This window comes from Carlito syrichta, unplaced genomic scaffold (assembly GCF_000164805.1).
Source record: "Carlito syrichta isolate Samal-C Ts95f unplaced genomic scaffold, Tarsius_syrichta-2.0.1 Scaffold308018, whole genome shotgun sequence".
In the NCBI taxonomy this organism is placed as follows: Eukaryota; Metazoa; Chordata; class Mammalia; order Primates; family Tarsiidae; genus Carlito; species Carlito syrichta.
Genome location: NW_007252114.1, coordinates 423864 through 442774, shown reverse-complemented (window position 1 = coordinate 442774; position 18911 = coordinate 423864). Strand labels below are relative to the sequence as shown.

The 18911-nt window shown below is 37.9% G+C and overlaps 1 protein-coding gene across 1 annotated transcript; it reads right to left on the bottom strand.

Annotated features, from left to right (window-relative positions):
- Nucleotides 1-1960: 1960 nt before the first annotated feature.
- On the bottom strand, nucleotides 1961-11316 carry TMEM182 (transmembrane protein 182). Its single transcript, XM_008064783.1, has 5 exons — nucleotides 11017-11316; nucleotides 10675-10774; nucleotides 8941-9039; nucleotides 7157-7283; nucleotides 1961-2165 (listed from the first exon to the last, which is right to left on the bottom strand). The coding sequence occupies exons 1-5, from the start codon at nucleotides 11146-11148 to the stop codon at nucleotides 1961-1963; spliced, it is 663 nt and encodes a 220-aa protein (XP_008062974.1). The 5' UTR covers nucleotides 11149-11316.
- Between the last annotated feature and the right edge of the window lie 7595 nt (nucleotides 11317-18911).

Here is an 18911-nt window from a genome sequence, read left to right as displayed (position 1 = left end):
TGAGAAATCCTGCTGTACTATACCAGGAGATCGCTATAATGAGTGGGGATTCCTGTTTCTGAATGTGGCAGACATTCTCAGGCTCACCAGAAACCTCCATAGAAGGCAGAAGCCTGTCCTCCATGCAGGAAGCCTGGCCACCTTGCTGGGAATGGTCACAGGGAATTGTTTTCAGAAAGCAATCACCTCCCATTATTGGAGGGACATTGTGTAAACTGCCAACCAACCCCAAGAAGGCCATGAATAAATTGTAGAGAGCACAAAATGGCACCTTCTGGAAAAAAGTGATTATTTATTCATTCATTCATTTATTTTTATCTTTAGAGATAAGGTCTTACTCTGTCATCCAGGCTAGGGAGCCGTGGCACAATCATGGCTCACTGCAGCCTCCAACTCCTGGGCTGAAGCAATCCTCCCGCCTCAGCCTCCCAAGTCACTGAGACTGCAGGCGTGTGCTACCACTCTTGGCTAATATTTTTCATTGTTCGTAGAAACAGAGGCTTGCTATGTTGCCCTTGAACTCCTGACCTCAAGCAATCCTCCCTTCTCAGTCTCCCAAAGTGCTGCAATTACAGGCAGGAGCCATCATGCCTGTAATTTTTAATTTTTTAATTTTTTAATTTTTTTGAGTTGGAGTCTTACCCTGTCACCCAGACTGGAGTGCAGTGGCCGCTCCCGGCCACCGTAGCTTCGACCTGCTGGGCTCCAGTGATCCTTCCGCCTCAGCCTTCCAAGTAGCTGGAACTACAGTCATGCGCTACCACACCCGGCTGATTTTTTTATTTATTGTAGAGATGAGGTCACGCCAAGTTGCCCAGGTGGGTCTCGAACCTGCGGGCTCAGGCAATCCACTCACCTCAGCCTCCCAAAGCACTAGGATTACAGGCTGAGCCACCGAGCCCAGTTAATTACAGCTTTGATGCTATGCCCTACAACTTCCAAGCTGAGTCTACTCTCAATAGCTACAGTGTGTAAAAGCAGTGCAAACCACCCTGGGAGCAACTCGGAGCCTGGGCTGGGGTCCCGGATGAAAAGTCAGCTGTTAATCACGAATTGCGGCTACCCCTGTAATTCAGTGCTGTGTCTGTGGTCATGGCTCTGTGATCCCAAATGTCTGAATGAACAGCAGGAAATTAAGTTACTTATTAAAAGTACTTGACATTTAATAATAATAATAATAAAAAAGACTGCATTGCATTTTTCATTAAATTTCGCAGCACATAAGTTTTCCTATACAACTAAAGCATAATGGATGTATTTACACCTATTTGGTATATTTAGGACAATGTTTAGAATCACCATATGTGAATACACAAAAAATTGATGAATAAGACCCAGATACGCCAGAATACCCTATCCACAAGCCAGGGTGGAAACGGGGTGTGGGGTGTCTTGCTGAAATTAGGTACCTACACCATGTTGACGTGTCTCCTAAATTGTTTAAGTATGTACATTTATATTAACTCTAGGCTCAAATCTTAATTCATTCCTGTGCCACTTCTGTCAAATGTAAGAACATTCATTTTTAATACCTTCCTTTACTTTGTACAGTAAAGCAAGTTTTAGGGGGCATGTATGTGGCTGTTTTTGTAAGGACTCTGTACTCTGTAATGCTGTGCTTTTTGGGTGACTATTCTCAGCTCAAGTGTTGGCTAGTTGCAAAGGTCTTGACTTCCTCACTGCTCACGCCTGAAATATCCCAGGGTGAGGTTTCTCATTCCGTCGTTCTGTTCCCCTCCCCTGTATAAGATTCACTGCTTCCCGACCTCTGCTCTTGGGAGAAGAGAAGAGAGAAAGCCTGGAGCAGGGCTTGGCCCTCGGGAGGATCCTCGGATTACAAAATGTGCAGGAAAATGGGATAGGAAGGACATTGCCAGGAAAAGAGGACAGAGCCCTCAGTCCAATCTAAGAAAATGGGCAGTGAACAGAGATGGAATACACAGCAGAAGATCTGGAAGTCTCAGGTGGCTTTAGGTGTCGAAACGGGCCTGGAAAGAACCATCTGAATGGGCTGACCCTTGGCGAAGAGGGATCTAGAAGCTATGAGAACTTCAGCACCATCAGCATATGATCCAATCCCTTCTTCCTGTTGCTCATTCTCATACATTCTGCACCTGTCACTGAGGACCACTGCCTCTTTCCCAAGACTCTCCCCTCTACCAGCCCTGTTGCCAATGAACCAGTTGTCAAACTCACCAGTTGACAATGCACCAAGACTTCTCACTGACTTGTTTCTAGGTGCTACTTAATTGTCCTCATTTGTGGACTGTCTGCTTCTTCCCTTTTCCCCCTGAATAAAATTGATATTTTATCGTCTTCTTTCCTATGATATTTGTTTCTTAAAGACTATATCTGATATAAAAAGTTACCTCTGCAATTTCTCATCAATATCTGCCGTGCTAATTAATGAATTTCAGGAAAACCAGTTTTGCACAACAAGCTACTTGCTAAGGTATTTCAAATTCATATTCCACCATCAACTCAAAGTTAATATGTCTAAATGCAACTTAATCCCACTCCTGCACTTTAAAACCTCATCTTAACTTTCAGATTTCTGTCCGCCTTACCAGATTTTCTTAGCTGAAAGTCATTCACAGTTTAGTATCAGTTGGCAAGCAATTTTATACTGCAGTATAATAAAAACAACCAAGAAACTTATTCCTATGTTTCGATTCCACATTCACAGTTCTGGAAATAAAACTCAAAGAATACAAATTATGACAAATGCCACTTGTATATAATTATTTTTTAAAGTGGAAGCAGCAACTAACATATTTAAAACTTAAGAAAGCATTAATAAAAACATCGAGAAATACGCACTAACAAAAAAGGAAACCAAGATAGATATTGGCTTTTATGATGATTAAAACTATGTACAATTCACACATTAAAATACTTAAAAAGAGCAACAACACTGAAACAATACTTACCATTTGGAGGTAAGTCACTACACTAACTTCTATTGTGTGTTATTTAAACTGAATTACACCTTCAAAAGGAAATTTCCTCATAATCCTAGATCCCTCTTACTTTGATTTGGATATCAAGTTTTGCATGTCAATTCTTAAAATATCACCTATATTCCTTATTTCCTTTTCATTTTTACTAATCTTTGTCAACCTCTGATGATTTTTAGGCAGAATTATTATGGTAATCCCCTGTGGTAGATTATTTCAACTGATTCACTCAAGATTCACTACCAGACCTTTCCTCTTGTTCACTATAGTGGATAGAAAGCTAAAAACTTCATGTCCCAACCTTAGGGACATGTGACACCATTTTGATAAATACAGCAGAACCAGTTGGCAGAAACCTACTAGCAAATTCCAGGAACACTTCTGCTCTTCCAAAGATGGAAGAGCATAAAGGTGGCAGTCATCCTTCAAGAATGGTGAAAGAAAGTGTTGACAGAGCCTGGGTCCCTGACAGCATCATTATGGCAGCTGCTTTTGGCCTCTTGTGAAAAAAAAAAAAAACATAACAGTCCTTATTTTTAACCTACTGCTAATAGTCTATTACTTGCAGCCTAATGCATTGCCAACTACTATCTTGTCTGCCTGCCTTTTTGCTTCTGTTCTCATATCATTCATTTCAGCTTACACTTTTTACAAGGGCAAAGGAAGAAAAGACTAGAAAAGAGTACTAAATAAATACATAATGACAACAACAGCCAAGGATAGCTGACAGGTGAAAGCAATGTTCTGAAGACAGAAAATTTTAAAAAGCATGCAAAATAAAATTTTAAAATAAAGGGCTAAAGACATTCTACACACATCAATGGTAACTTGAAGCACCAGTCTTAACACCATGGCATGGTATAACAATGGAGTCTCCCCCAAATATTCATTTAGCTTTTAGCCTAGAGTGGATAAAATAGTGAGCCAAACACACAAGACCCTCATTCTCATGGAGCTGAGCGTTAACTGAGAAGAAAATAAATGAGCAAGATAATTACATAAGTAAATAGTGAAAATCTGTGATATAAATTATCAAAAAGAACAGGTTTTACAAAGGAGAGTGTGGTCCAGTCCACACATTAGTGGGGCGGGGGATGGGCAAGGAGGAGTCCTTGTAAAACTGAAGTTTGAACTCTCTGGAAGGATAAACCTGCTTTGTGATTTAAAAAAAAAAAAGTAAACAGAGGAGGGAATGGGAAGTAACAGCATTTGGGGAGGGTTAGCGCATAGATAAATTATGGGCCCCAGGCAAGGGGACAAATACTGAGCTTGAGGAATTCAAAAAAGGTCAGGTTGGCTAGACCAAGTTTGTGTATTCGTTCCAACTCATTAAGAAGAGGTGAAATTATTTGCAATGCATTCTGCTTAAAAGGAAAATCAAGTAATTTAGTTTTTAAGAAATTTCCACTTGTAAAATAGAAAATTAAAGTAGTTTATTATTAAAAAGCTAACTTTAATTTTTGCATGAAGTCATTCTATACAAGTTTTTAATTCTATTAATTGTCAGGCACTATACTAAGTTCTGGTGATATAAATATGAACAGGTGACATTCTGTGCTTTAGGGTGCTCAAATAAATCATGAAGAAACCGAGGTAAAGAAACAATCACAGTTAAGTCTAACGGGCACTTTGACAGAAGTGTAGTCAAAGGCTATGGAGACACCAAGAAAGAGAAAAACTAATTCACTCAGGGTTCAGTTATCTTGGAAATTTATGTAGTTTCAGTACATAATTGCCACGTGACACGAAATGAATGAACTGTAACTGAATGTAGCTATGAAACAAACCAGAAAATCTAACTCGGACAAATCTCACAAGGTATTAAAATTGTTTAATAAACCTCAGAGTACACAAGTCTACCACAAAAACAATTCTGGAAATTAGTCCACCCTCACTAAGCTTGGGCAATAATTCAAATAACTAGATTTGAGATTAATTTAATTTCATAAAATGTATTTGAGGTTTTTTTTGTTTTTAATGGAAGGAAACACTGAATCAGACCTGGTTTGTATACACAGGTCAGGTTCAGATAGAAAGGTAGAAAATGTCAATATAATATTGTTCTTTGGAAATACAAATAAAAGACATTCTTAAGAGTAAGCACTACAATTAACCTTCTCATTCACTGTAGTTTATAAGTTTATCAATAAAACCAAAACTAAAGACTTGGCTTGTTTGTATTAGTCCTGCTGATAATAATCAGCCACGTGAAGACAGTCACATGCTTTCTCTGAATCTCCCTATTATGAAAGTCTCCCTATTATAAAAGAATATATTTGCACCATTAGAGTCCTATAATTCTAAAATAGTCATTCCAGAAAAATCATACAAGGCTATGTTATTTTTATTGAATTCAATATTGACTAACTTTAATTGTAAAAACTCAGGAGAATACAGTCATCTTACAAATAGTTCACCAGGCCATGATAACCTCAGGTTTCATAAATAATACTTTTAATTTACCAGAGATAATTGGGCAAGTATTAAATACCTGATAATTATGAAGCCACATAAAACTAAATAGTGGCTCTGAAGTCTAGTGAAGACTGTGCAGTGTCATTAACTAGGAAATACATACTGAAAAGGTAGGTAGAATTCTTTTGATGAAATCCATGCATTTCTCTTGGATACAAGGAAAAAGCAAAATTGTAAATCACACAAATACAACATTAAATGTGCTTGTACATTTTTTTTTTTTTTTGAGTTGGAGTCTCACTCTGTCACCCAGACTGGAGTGCAGTGGCTGCTCCTGGCCACCGCAGCCTCGACCTGCTGGGCTCCGTCGATCCTTCTGCCTCAGCCTTCCAAGTAGCTGGAATTACAGGCACGCGCTACCACGCCCAGCTCATGTTTTGATTTATTGTAGAGATGAGGTCTCCCAAAGTTGCCCGGGCGGGTCTCGAACCCATGGGCTCAGGCAATCCACTCACCTCAGCCTCCCAAAGCTTGTACATTATTATGGGGATAAATAAAACTTGTGTATATTATTTCTGTTGTAGAGCATATTTTTGCATATCTCAATCATTTTTACTTAAAGTGTATGATAAAGAAGTTTCTTAAAATGAGTAAGGAGCTACAATATATGTGCCAAAGAGAAGTTTGATAATTTAAAAAACATTGGCTATGGTTTTGTCACTAGATCCAAAAGATGACACACTAATTATATGCAGTGCTACATAATAATTCTAAGTGTAATTGCAGTATAATTTTTCTGACATGTATTTACAATCCATCTCCATCATAATTATTATGCACAGATCATGTTACCTGGCTTTTCAAGTTCTTCACTATCTTCCTTAGGTGCAGACTTTTCAAATATATGTTATAGATTTCTTTAAAAATATATGAAGCTTACAATACCAGTCTCATCACAGGACCTCAGCATGTGACTCATGACAACAACAGTAGTCATATCTATGGAAATACCGACTTTCCTGGAAAGCCAGCCCTGTATTACTTTTCAGTTCATTTTATAAAGTAAAAATGTTGGGGGCGGGGAACATTTTTTGTAACTTTTCTGTAAAACAAAATAGTCTATCCTATTCTTTTCTCTGCTATCCATCGCTTCTCTTACCAGTAAGAAGTCCACATTCAACAAGATGCAAGGGGATCTGACAAATGTGAATGAAATGTCTCCCCCGTTTTTTTTTTTTTAAGTTTTCAAGCAGTGTATTTAGAAAGTAAATCAGGGCTGGGCTCGGTGGCTCAGCCTGTAATCCCAGCACTTTGGGAGGCAGAGGCGAGTGGATTGTCTGAGCTTGCGGGTTTAAGACCAGCCTGGGCACCTTGGTGAGACTGCGTCTCTACAATAAATCAAAAAAATCAGCCTGGTGTGGTAGCGCATGCCTGTAATTCCAGCTACTTGGAAGGCTGAGGCGGAAGGATCGCCAGAGCCCAGCAGGTTGAGGCTGTGGTGGCCAAAGAGGCGTGCCACTGCCCTCCAGCCTGGGTGAGACTCCAACTCAAAAAAAAAAGAAAAAAAAAGAAAGTAAATCAGAGAAAGAGAATGAGAGAGGAGATTCACCTCCCCAAAGTAGGGGAGGGACCCAAAGCTAAGAGAACACAGCAGCTAGAGCTCAAAGAGCCCAGGGGAGACAGCAGAGTTTAACAAAGCAATGGCCACCTCCTGCAGTTTTTAACCGGGAGGGGCATCCACACCACACATATTTTTCAAGGAAAATGGCCACAGTCCTTAGCACCCAAGGAACCCTGGTAAACAAGAACAGCTGCAAGCCAGCTGCTTTCCTTCCCTAACCAGACCGCAGACTCCCTCCATAATGTGGGGTGTTGGTGTGATATAAGCAAATGCTACCTTCTTTGCCAAACCTAAGGCAAAACCATCATGTATGAAATTACGCATTCAACAGAGAGATGAAAAATAGTTCAATGTAAAGATCTGCTAAGTTCTGCGATGGTTCAGGCTACGTATTGACTTGGTTAGACTATGGTGCCCAGCTGTGGAGTCAACTACCAGTTTAGATGTTGCTGTGAAGGTAATGTTAGATGCCATAAGTATCTATAATCGCTTGACTTTGAACAGATAGACCCTCCATAATATGGGTAAAGACCTTAAGAGAAAAGCCCCATCTCCTGAGGAAGAAAGAAGCTAGGCTCCAGACTGCAGCACAACAATTCTACTAGAACGTCCAGTCTTCAGACTCAAGACTACGACATGAACACTTATCTGAATCTCCAGTCCGCTAGCCTGCCCTACAGATTTCAGACTCACCATGCCCCAAACTGCATGAGTCAAATCCTTAGTATTTCTCTCTCTCTTGCTTGTTCCCTCTCTCTCTCTCTCTCTCTGTTTTTGTCTCTTTCTCTCTCTCCACACACATACACTATTGGTTCTCTTCTTAAACTAATATAAGTCCATTCAGAAAATTAAATATATTAGGTTTTCTTCTTGAAAAACAAACCTATTCTTAATTTTTGAGTTATTAAAAATTCACGTTTTAATTGGCTGTGAGTTAATGATATCTGGATGTCTTTCTCCTTCGGGATATCACACATACAAAGTTCATCCATTTTGTATAAATACAGTCACATAATCGTATTCTCATATGCAACAGTTGCAAAAATATTTTTAAAGTACAATGTATATTACAATCTTTTCCATTGTAAGACTATTTTAGCACAGTTAAACCTTTTCTGAAGTTCTGAAGTTCTTCCTAATAAATATCACTTCTTCATATTGGAAAACACATTAAAAATATTTTTATAAGTAGCAAGTAAATTACAATGGTTTTATTTTTATTTTTATTTTTTCATTTTAAACATATTTTTTATTTGAAATGCGTGGGGTACAGTTAAGGGTTAGGTTTACAATTATGCATCGTTCAGGCACCCTTGTGGATAAGGGGTGTCTCCCTGTCCCCAGACAGATATTGACTACCGTTAGTCCCACCTCCCTTCCCCTCCCTACTCTCCCCCATAGTTTCCCACATTGTCAGTCCTTTTCTTATATTATTTTTATTTTTTTGGAGAGATTCTTGCTCTGTCTCAAGGCTGAAGTGCAGTGACATGATCACAGCTTGCTGCAGTCTGAAACTCCTGGGCTCAAATGAGCCTCTGGCCTCCCAAGCAGCTATGACTACAGGTGCCACTGCACCCAGATACGTTATTTATTTATTTATGTATGTATGTATGTATTTATTTAGTAGAAACGAGGTCTCCTTATGTTGACCAGGCTGGTCTTGAACTTCTGTCCTTAAGCGATCCTACCACCTCAGCTTTCCAGGTTCCTGGGATTAAGGACACGAGCCACAGGGCCAAGTCCTTTCAGATCCAAGTTATGTCATTTAAAATTATAAATGGTATGTTAAAAATAACATTTTTTATATCTAATCTACCGATAACAGATAAATGGTCGGAATTACAGGTGTCAAATTATTTTTTAATTGCTCACAAGAATGGTGGGGTGGGCATCCTTAAGAAAGATAAGACTCCATTCAGAGACAATCTGAGGACAGAGGGTACTTACTCACTGCAGAGTCATAGGAGGTCGAATTGTGTGCGCCTCTCATGAAGGGGTACGGGGACAGATAAGCATGGGTGCAGTTCTTAGATGGTGGCTGATTGGCTAGGAAGGAGAGCAAAACGATGGCATGTGTTATTGAGAAGCTTAGTGATGATTCATTCCTAGTGGAACAGAAAAATGAGGAAAAGGGGTTACACAAGCAAAATAAAACTACTGGTTCCATCAACAAATTAGAGAATAGTTGTGTGAGGGGGGAAGGCCTCCTATGAAACTCATATTAAGAAGCAGACAAGACTTGGAATGTAGATTCGTCCAGAACGTCTATCTGCGTTACAGTTCAATGGAATGAACACAAATGCCCTTACTGCCACCTTAAAATTGATGGCGCCACATGTCATTCATTTTCACATATTCTCCAACACCTGACATAGTGCCTAGCATACAGTAGGTACTCAAAAATAATTGCTTCAAAAATCTAACATATTTTAATTTAGCCTTGACTATTTCCAATGAATAGAAAGTTTATACTATATCCATCTTATTTTTAGAGAAAGATGCAAATAATAGATCATACAAGTTAATAATTTAAATAACTTTTTAGTGTTTGAAGAAATCACAAGAAGGAACTTTTATGTTGCCTGAAAACTTCAAAATTGCATATGTCTGCTTTAAAGTGGACTGAAATATTCTTATTCCTTTTCTTAAGTCTTTGGCAAAAATATTTCTCTTACACAGTCTGACTTACTTTCCTTTACCAAAGTCAAAATAAGTTCCATTGGCAAGTTGCCGGCTTATTCTTGTGCCCAAAATTCATTATAAGAGAGTCTATCAGATATTTGTCTCAAAATGCCACTTCACTACTTTCTTTTTTCTTTAAATATGCCAACTTACCATCAGCTTACTTAAGTCTTCACCGACCTAATTTTTGATTAAATATTTCGTATTCTTGACTATTATGTAAAGACTATACCTTGAGTTTTAATGGGGTTAATAATTTCAACCCTCAATACATTTTAGGCTAATAAACAGTTCTTTCATTTTGAATGTATGAAAATAAATGCTAGCTATTTTCAATGAATTGACTTTCAAAGATTAATTCAATATAAGAAATAATGTTGAAGGAATATATCATAGATTTGTAAAGTTATATTACTTCAAAAAAGAACTTTAAAGTGTCCATGAGAGCACAAACATCAAAAGTAAGGCATTTTTTGATATTGCCTACAAACTTGGTTAAAGCCCAAATAAAATAAGCTTTCATCTGCTGCTGCTGGTAATTAAGTATCATTATAAAAAATATATATTGTTAACTTTCAACTATGCATGTAAAATAATACAACTCTACTGGATTTTTACATTTGAGATTTCAAAGCCTTATAACAAAATTTAACATGCCATTTACTTGCAATATAGCAATAATAGACACTTGAAAAAAATATATAGGTAATATTGGTTTTGTTTGTTAAAGTTAGTGTATTTTAAATAGGAACAGAGAAACAATGGATAATTCAGTTTTGTCATAAATATGCAGAGGGCTACTGGGGTTAGAAGAGAAAATAATTATTTCTACAGCCATTTCTACTTACTGAAAAGAAATCTCTTCATGAATCTTTTGAAGACATCTTATTGAGATTTTACAATTAAGAATCCAATCCTCTGTAAGTGGCATACTAAATAAGAAGCTGTTCATTTTTATTTTAGAGACAAGAGGGACAATAAAACTAAAATTGTACTTACTGTACCAGAACTTCCAAATATTAGAGTTGTTCTCTTCCACAATCCCATTAAACCAACATCTCCAGAAGAATCCTTCATGGTGAAAAGTAACATTCTCTATCTGTACAGAATACAAATGAAGTAACCTGCCATCAGCACAATAAATATAACCGAAAGTATGACATCCAGAAAATGTTTAAAGAAATGTAGTTTATCACAAATAGTGATGATCACTAGCTTTCTACACATCACTTCTTAAGAAGAAATAGACACTCCACTACTGTTCTCTGATTTCAAGAAGATACATAATAAGGCTGTCTTTGTCTCTAGCAAGCACATCAATATTTTGAAGAAGAAACTCACATTCTGTTCACCTGAACACCTTCCCACTTCAGTTGCGAGAAGCCAATAATCCGATCCAAAGGCCACTAAAAAGAGTAAAACCCCCAAAGCACCAAAGACAGCACCAAAGAAGATGGCGATATTTAGTCTCATTTTTAATTCACTGGCTTCCTTTTAAATAAAAATAAATAAATAAACGGTAGGCACCTAGCTTCTCAAAAACAACAACAAGAATAAGAGTTTGGAGTAGGCAGAATCTTTTGGGGAAGGTTGTCCTAGCTCATGTTTTGATGGCATCTCACTCACACCCAGCCGGCAAATGTGTATTCCCTTTGCTCTCCCCTGGAGGGACTCCAGCCCAGCAGCTGAGAATGGCTGGCTATTTTGAGATAGTGATTGAGGAGTTGTCTTTCTCCCATGGGGATCAAAAAATAGCTGACCTTCCCCTGACTACAGAGAGGAGTATCAGGAGCTGGCTTGGATTATCGTGATTGCTGTTGGGTAATCCAGATAAGTGAAAGAAAATAGGATGGCTATGAAATCACTGAAAATATTGGCTCCCAAGTTTAAGTATCTGAACAAGCTCCTCTTAGTCCAGAATGAGCATTACAATCCCAAAGACACTTAACACTCTGTTTGAAGATGCATAAATCACAGCTATAAAGATTTACAATTGAAGTTATAATGAACTTCTTGATTTCTTTTGGACATTTTTGTGGTAGAAAACAATTTTTTGGTCAAATAGTCTAATGTAAGAGAGAACAGTTCAGGCTCACAACGTAGACATTCACTTATGTACTTAAAAGATCAAAGATCTTTATGGTAACATGATTCTTGAAAGTATAGAAAAGTACTTTTAGGCAGTATACACTAGTGATGTAAAAATAGTATTTCCTACAGCAGCTCAGAGATCTTATTCACGTTATTCCAAATAATCATTCCAAAAGTGGACAGATGGAAAAAGTCTCAAAAATATGTTGTTTCTTGAATTAAGATGGAAGAACCTAGGCCAGAAGCAGTGACTTGTGCCTGTAATCTCAGTAATTTGGGAAGCCTAGGGGAGAGAATTGCTTGAGCCCAGGAGTTTGAAACTAGTGTGTCCAACATAGTGAGAGCTCCTTACAAATATCAAAAAATTAGCCAGGTATGGTGGTGTGTGCTGTAGTCCCAGTTGCTAATGAGGACAAGGCAGAAGCATCGCCTGAACCCAGGAGGCCAAGGTTGTAGTGAGCTGTGATCACGTCACTGTGTCACTGTACACCAGTTTGGGTGACAGTGTGAGACCCCAACGAGCAAGCGAGAGAGAGAGAGAGAGAGAGAGAGAGAGAATATGGTCTACACCAACTCCTTCTTTTCTTTTTCCTCCAGTCTGGGTGACAATGTGAGACCCTGACTCAAAAAAAGAAAAGAAAAGAAAAGAAAGAATCTGATCATCTCCTATTTTCTTAATTTTAAACATCTAATTTCTTCAAAATGTGAATCATACTTATAGCCATAGAGACCAACTAATAGTAATGAATCTACAATTTTTTGAAGGCTTGTCTCTTTACAGTTCATTTGTTTGTTTTGTTTCCATGTCTGAATATGCCAGAGAGTGTTTCTCCAAATATTTGTGTACTACTAAGGACCTTTTACTGTCCATTTGACTATTGTTATCTTCTCAAAAGTAACATGGGCCACATAATCATCCAAGGAGGTATGTAAACTCTACCAGCTTCCTTCATTTCTTCTTTTGTGTGGCAGGTGATAGATTCTTATGATGTATTTTGTGAGGGCAGAAAGATCCCTATTAAGGATGCAGGGCCCTGGTCTGCTCTACTATACGTAATCAGTGGTATTCAAAGGCCATGAATAGAATTATAAGCCAAAGAATCATTAACTATAAGGGTTAAATGAATTTGAGGGTTCATCTGATCTGACCCCTTACTCAATGCTCACACATTGTTTATATGACTCCCCACACCCTCAGGCTGTGGTATTTCTAACCTGCAGCAGTAAGGACATTAATAATACCCATACTGCTCTGCCTGACTTTCTGTCAAAAGCTGTATTCTAAGAGTTTTTAAATATGTATTCTATTCTGTCCTCTGAGACAGCGCAGCACAAGTTTATACTCTGTCATATGAGAAAACTTCCTGATAATTTGAAGACAGCAAACTTCTTACACCTCCTCAAGCCACAACTCCATCCACCTCTAAATAGAAGTCTTTTTTCTAAACTAAACACTCTGTTCCTTTAAACATCCCTTATAATGGCACAACTCCAAAACTCCTCCTCTCTGTTCTAATCCTTTCTAACAATTTTCAAGTGCTTGACCGAAAAGAGACATAATTAACTACCCTGGGTATAGTCTGACAACTTAATACCACCACCACCTTTCTTATTTGGACTCTGTGATAAGAATAATAATGGTTTTGCAGAGATGCCCATGCCAGAATCCTAAACATAATCACATAATCTTTGAATACCTTTTGTGGCAGTGTTGTGGATTATACAGGTGGGTCCAATCTAATCACATGAATTCTTAAATTAAAAGCAGATAACTTTTCCTAGTTGAGTGACCAGAGAAAGAAATATGACCACAGAAAAAGGGGTAGAGACTTACTGATCTGAAGACGGAAGGAAGAGACTGCAAGCCAAGGAATGTGGGTAGGCATCTAGAAGCTGACACAGGAAAGAAAAGGGGTTCTCCTTTAGAGTCTCGGGAGAAACACCGTTCTGTCAATAGCTTGATTTGAGCTTAGTGAGACCCTTGTAGAGTTTCTGACCTCCAGAACTGGAGGGCAGCACATTTATGTTGTTTTAATCCATTAATATTTGTGGTGATGTGGTAAAGCAGGAATAGAAACTTGAGACAGATACCATTCTATAATTAGTGCAATTCAGAACAAATGCAGTTTTCCATAGAGGAGGGAATACATCTTCAAGAAGTGCTTATTGAGAACTTGTGAGGATCTAGATATTTGATAAAATATTAAAGTTACAATATATAGGTTCTGACTCTAAAGAGTTCAACAGTTAGTGGGAAAGACATGATTGGTTAGAACGAAGCACACGGAGACTGTAATAATGAACTTCTGCTCATGCTAGACATGTTCTTCTGCCATACCACATACCTCTCCCTGGATTCATGTGATTGTGGTTATTGTGACTGTATAGTTGTGGTTGTAGATTACAACGTTATCATTTGGAAAGAAGGGGTCAATCTGTCAGATAGAAAGGTTTTATTTATTTTATTTATATTTCAATGGTTTGTAGTAAAAATCGCATGCATTAATATTAAATCTTTAGTACACACACATACACAAAAGTAGTTATATTTAAATTAGTAGACAGAGTATGACTTTGTTGTTGCTACTAGTAATCTAAACTTTGGCCTTTGTTATAGGAAAGCATAATCTCTCTGGACTAGGTTCATCAATGAACATCACTTTCCAATCATTTTTGGATTATTTAAAAATGTGTAAGCATCATTATAAAAATGTTGCTAGTGCAAATGTGGAACAAAGCAGAGTCCTGAGGCATGCCCTTAGAGAACACTCTTTAGAGTGGCCTCATCTCAGTCAGTAAGTAGGTTTATTAACTCAGCCATTAATGTAATAAACGCAAGTATTTAGTAAGGATGCATTTTATTTGAGAAAAACATCATAGAATATTTTCACTATCATAAAATTTACCTCTTTTGATTGCTTATTCCCAGAGCTTAGCATGGTGCCTGGCACAGAGCAGACACTAAAGTAATACAAGAATCAATTTGTGTTAGGACTCTTGGTTGAGATCCACCCTTGAAGAAACAGCATGGATCTGCCTGGCATGTTCTCTGTCAAACTCTGGAAAGCTGGATTTTAGCAAGGTGTGTGTTTCCTGGACAGATGTTCACAAACTATCTGCAAAAATCCATGTTAGGCTTTTGCTGAGAAATGAAATGGAGCTTACCATCTGGGAGCAAAAAGTGTCTCTCTTCTTCAAAAATTGGACATTTGCCTGTCACTTGAAACTCCTCTAATTTTTCATGCTTCCTTGGGTATTTCTAACAGCCATTCAGTATCTCTTCCCCAAGTTCTCTCAGCAGCTTAAAAAAATGTCTATGGGCTGAGAAGACTGTTAACAACTGTATTATTCTTATGCTCGCTTCACAAATTCAGGAATAAGTTCTCTTTTCTTTTTCACTGTCTTTTCTAATGAAAGGCTGGGATATGAGGGGAGACAGGCATGGCTGAGCACCAACCTCAACTCATAGTAATCCTATAATGAAACAGCTCCAGCGCTACTGTGTGTACCTATCCCTATATACCTATGGGAATATTGACTCTCTTTTACATTGATAAGATTATCACATTGACTCATGTAAAGCCACAAGAATAAGCATGGTGTTTCAGCACCAATTCTGTTGGAGAGGTTGATTGTGAAAATTGTAAACTGAGGTGAACAATAATAGCTAGTATTCATAAGCACCTACCATGTGGCAGGAACCTTGATGAACACATTAAATACCTGGAATATGGGTAAATTGGCTAAAAGTCTTTGGGAGGCAGAATATGAAACAACCCATGTCTCTGTAGGCAGCCATTATCTTGGGCAGGAATTTTATCATCTAAAGATCTTCATGGTAGGTAGGCTAAATATGTTCTCAGTTACATGAATAAGGACAAAGGTGAGCAAAGAGGGAACTCCTGGGATCCCGCTGCTAAAGGCAATTCACGACAATTTATGGGCTATGTTTCTACGTCTATTTCCTAAATGTTACCCCTTTGCTTTAAGACTTTCAGTCCACCCTCACTGTGCCCCTGAGTCTAAATGAGAAGGCAATGTGGCTGAGTAGGGCCTGGGGAACGATCATCCAGGATACAATGGACCAGGGAACAAGGATAGGAACTGTGGGTTCCAGCTCCTTTCCCTGCGTAGATACTCTCCCCCTTGCCAATCTTACAGAAGAAGGACCTCCCCTGAGAAAAGTGGCATTTTCCTTTCACAGATGAGTGATTTGGAGCAAATGGCACAACTCTCTGAGTTTTGGTTCTTTAATATGGAAAGTGGGAGCAAGGCTTCAGAGCATTATTGGGGGTACCAAGTAAGATGGCCATGTGTCAAAAGAGTTGGTGCTTCTACGTTTTAGACTTCTACCTTGCATGTAGCTGAAGCGCATTCTTGACAAAGACATTTTTTAAAAAGTATAATAAAACAAATTTTAAGACAAAAGTAAAATAAAATAAAACTCGTTTTGCTCGTATTCCAGATCTGGCTCAAGTCTACTTCAGCAGACGAATTTCTCATCAAGGGTCTCCAGCGCCCCCACACCCATCCATAGACACTATCCTCTCTCCTGGGCCACTGGCTGCTCCCCAGATCTTTGCCTGTTCTGCTCCCCTCTGATCAGAAGGCCCTTCTTTTTCCAAGTATTTGATGAATTCCTCACTAGTCCCCTTAACAAATATTTACCAAGTTCCTAGTGGGAACTACATTTTCTTCTTCTAGGTATAGAGTTAACAGCAACATTCTGCAAGGAGACTCGTACAACTCATAACACTTTTCGATATTTGTCTAATTACACTCTCCCTTTCCTAGAAAGTTTTTGAATCCCTATGTCTTGAATAAATTGAGTCAAGAAATATTTGTTCAATGAAAAATTCCATCTAATAATGAATAAATGAATGAAAGCCCTATGTTCAATTTGTTTCTTTATTCGTAAAGATTTACTGGGGAAGCTGGCCCCAACATGAAAGCCAGGGAAGAAATGTCTGAGTGCTAAAAACAAGTAGCATTTCTACAGAGCATTACTGTCATTTTTACTCTCAGAGACCTCTTAAATCTTGGTTCATATGACAAATATTTAGCAAGCATGTATTATCTGCCTGCTCTAAGACAGATTCTATTCCGTGTCCTGGGTTGATACAATAAACAGAATGGGTTCTCTCATCTCAACGAGGTAATATTCTCACATACCCAAGAGAAGCCCAAAGGATAAGAAGAAACGGTGGTGTTCCAGCTTTTACCCTCAGTTTCCTTCCTGTGCACTCTGACCTTCTCACACACACACACCTTTTCAATTTGTTATTTTGTGTTATGTTGGGGTACACTGCTTTTAATGTTTTTGAGAACAAGATAAACAGCAAAAAGTGAAACTAACCAACAAAAACAATTTGTGAAATTAGATATTAGGAGAAATAATATACCTGGCTATGAACACCGTGAGCCTGGTTTGTTTGTTTGTTTGTTTGTTTCAGAAAACTCCTTGACCTCTTTGGTCTTCCCTCCCTTTTTCCCCTTATCCTGATTATTTCTATTGTGAAATTTCATCTGGAGAGCCTCCTGGCTTCCTGGAAAGAACATCACTTTTAAAGTGTCTACTCAGAGAAATCATGATGAAAATTTTTTTGGAAAATATTTTTAATTTAAATTGTGTACATTAAAAGCTAAAAGTTAAGAAAGCAGTCTTTTAAACTCTAGGGTGTACTAAGATCATGAAAATTCCAAGATATTATGGTGAATTCCCCCTTGGTTTTCACAAGGTAAATAAAACTCGGCAATCAAGAGCTGGATGACCATAAGCAACAGAAGGCTTTGCCTGCTTTATTTGTTCCAATATCTTTTTATTTAACTATGCTATTTTTTAAACCAGTAGATACCTTGAAACTTAGTAGAAATCTCAAGTCATGTTTAATTTGTGAGTGATAATAAACAAAACATTCTTTCTTCTAAGGTCAAAATTTCTAATCCTGATATGGCAATATGTTTAATTATTTCAATATATTTCATGAAACTATTTAGAAACTTTCAAAACAAAATTAATTCTAGTCCACTTTAGTGTAGAAAACACCAACAACACTCAGCACCCAACAACACTGAACAAACATGTAAGTAAATACAGAAATCAAACTCTTATAGTGTTTACTGACTGGGAATTCATGTTTCAAAAAGCTGAAATGGTTTATGAAAGAAAGCTGTAGCATCTTTCTTGGAGATTTTAGGGTAGATTCTTTTTTCATAGGATAGTATAGATCCATATAGCGCCTTATCTGCCATGCTAATATCCAAAGGTCTCTGAAAACCATAAGCTTTAGGCAAAGTAGATCTGATCAACGTGAGGCTGTATATAAACTGTAGCGTGGGTTCTCATGTATTTTATTGCATAGATATTAATGTGTCTGATTGTGGGCTTTGGTGTCAAGTAATATGCAGTATATGTATCATATTACTCTTCTAAAATACCCTAAATTCTGAGTTTAAACATATCTGGCCCACGGGGTTACAATGAAGGGATTCTGTCCCAGAGCACTCAGCACATGATGGTAGGTAGGATTGAGTAATGACACTAAGATCAACTGCATCCCTATGTTCATGATTGAAACAGACTTTTTTACTGTTTATGAACCGTATGTCTCTGCGACTCTAATGACACTTTTAATCTTAGTTTTGTATTATAGTTTATGGTTCTTGTGTGACATTCTCCCCACTACCTCCCCACTCACCAGTATGACAACAGCCATACTGTAAGCTTTTTGGGGGATTAATCACAGGTCTTCTAGTCCTACAGATAGTACAAGATAATACATACATTCTATAGGGGCAAACAGTGGTTCTCTCTCTCTGTATCTCTTTCTCTTCTTCTCCCTCTCTCTTTCTCTCTCTCTTTCTCTCTCTCTCTCTCTCTCTCTCTCTCTCTCTCTCTCTCTGTAACTCTACCACCTACTATAGGCAGTAAAAATTTAGTTATCAATCTAATTGAGTTGAATTAAATTAATTTGAACACTGCCATCTGCTGGCCACAGGAGAAATTTACATCCCATGGTACACTATAGTAAGTTGTTGGGATTTTTATGCATCAAAATAGGGGCTACTGTACTTGGCATCTACCTAACCAGAAAAGGGAACTTTTCACTTTTCACAAAAACAATAAAGCACTGCTCAAAGAAATC

Bases quoted from the DNA above. Each gene is read 5' to 3' on its own strand.
- TMEM182 (XM_008064783.1), bottom strand. From the start codon at position 11,148: ATGAGACTAAATATCGCCATCTTCTTTGGTGCTGTCTTTGGTGCTTTG. The intron at 9,040-10,674 runs GTAAGTACAATT...TCTCCTTCCTAG, and splicing joins TATTTGGAAGTTCTGGTACA to CCAATCAGCCACCATCTAAG. The intron at 7,284-8,940 runs GTAAGTACCCTC...GTTTTGCCTTAG, and splicing joins CTCCTATGACTCTGCAGTGA to GTTTGGCAAAGAAGGTAGCA.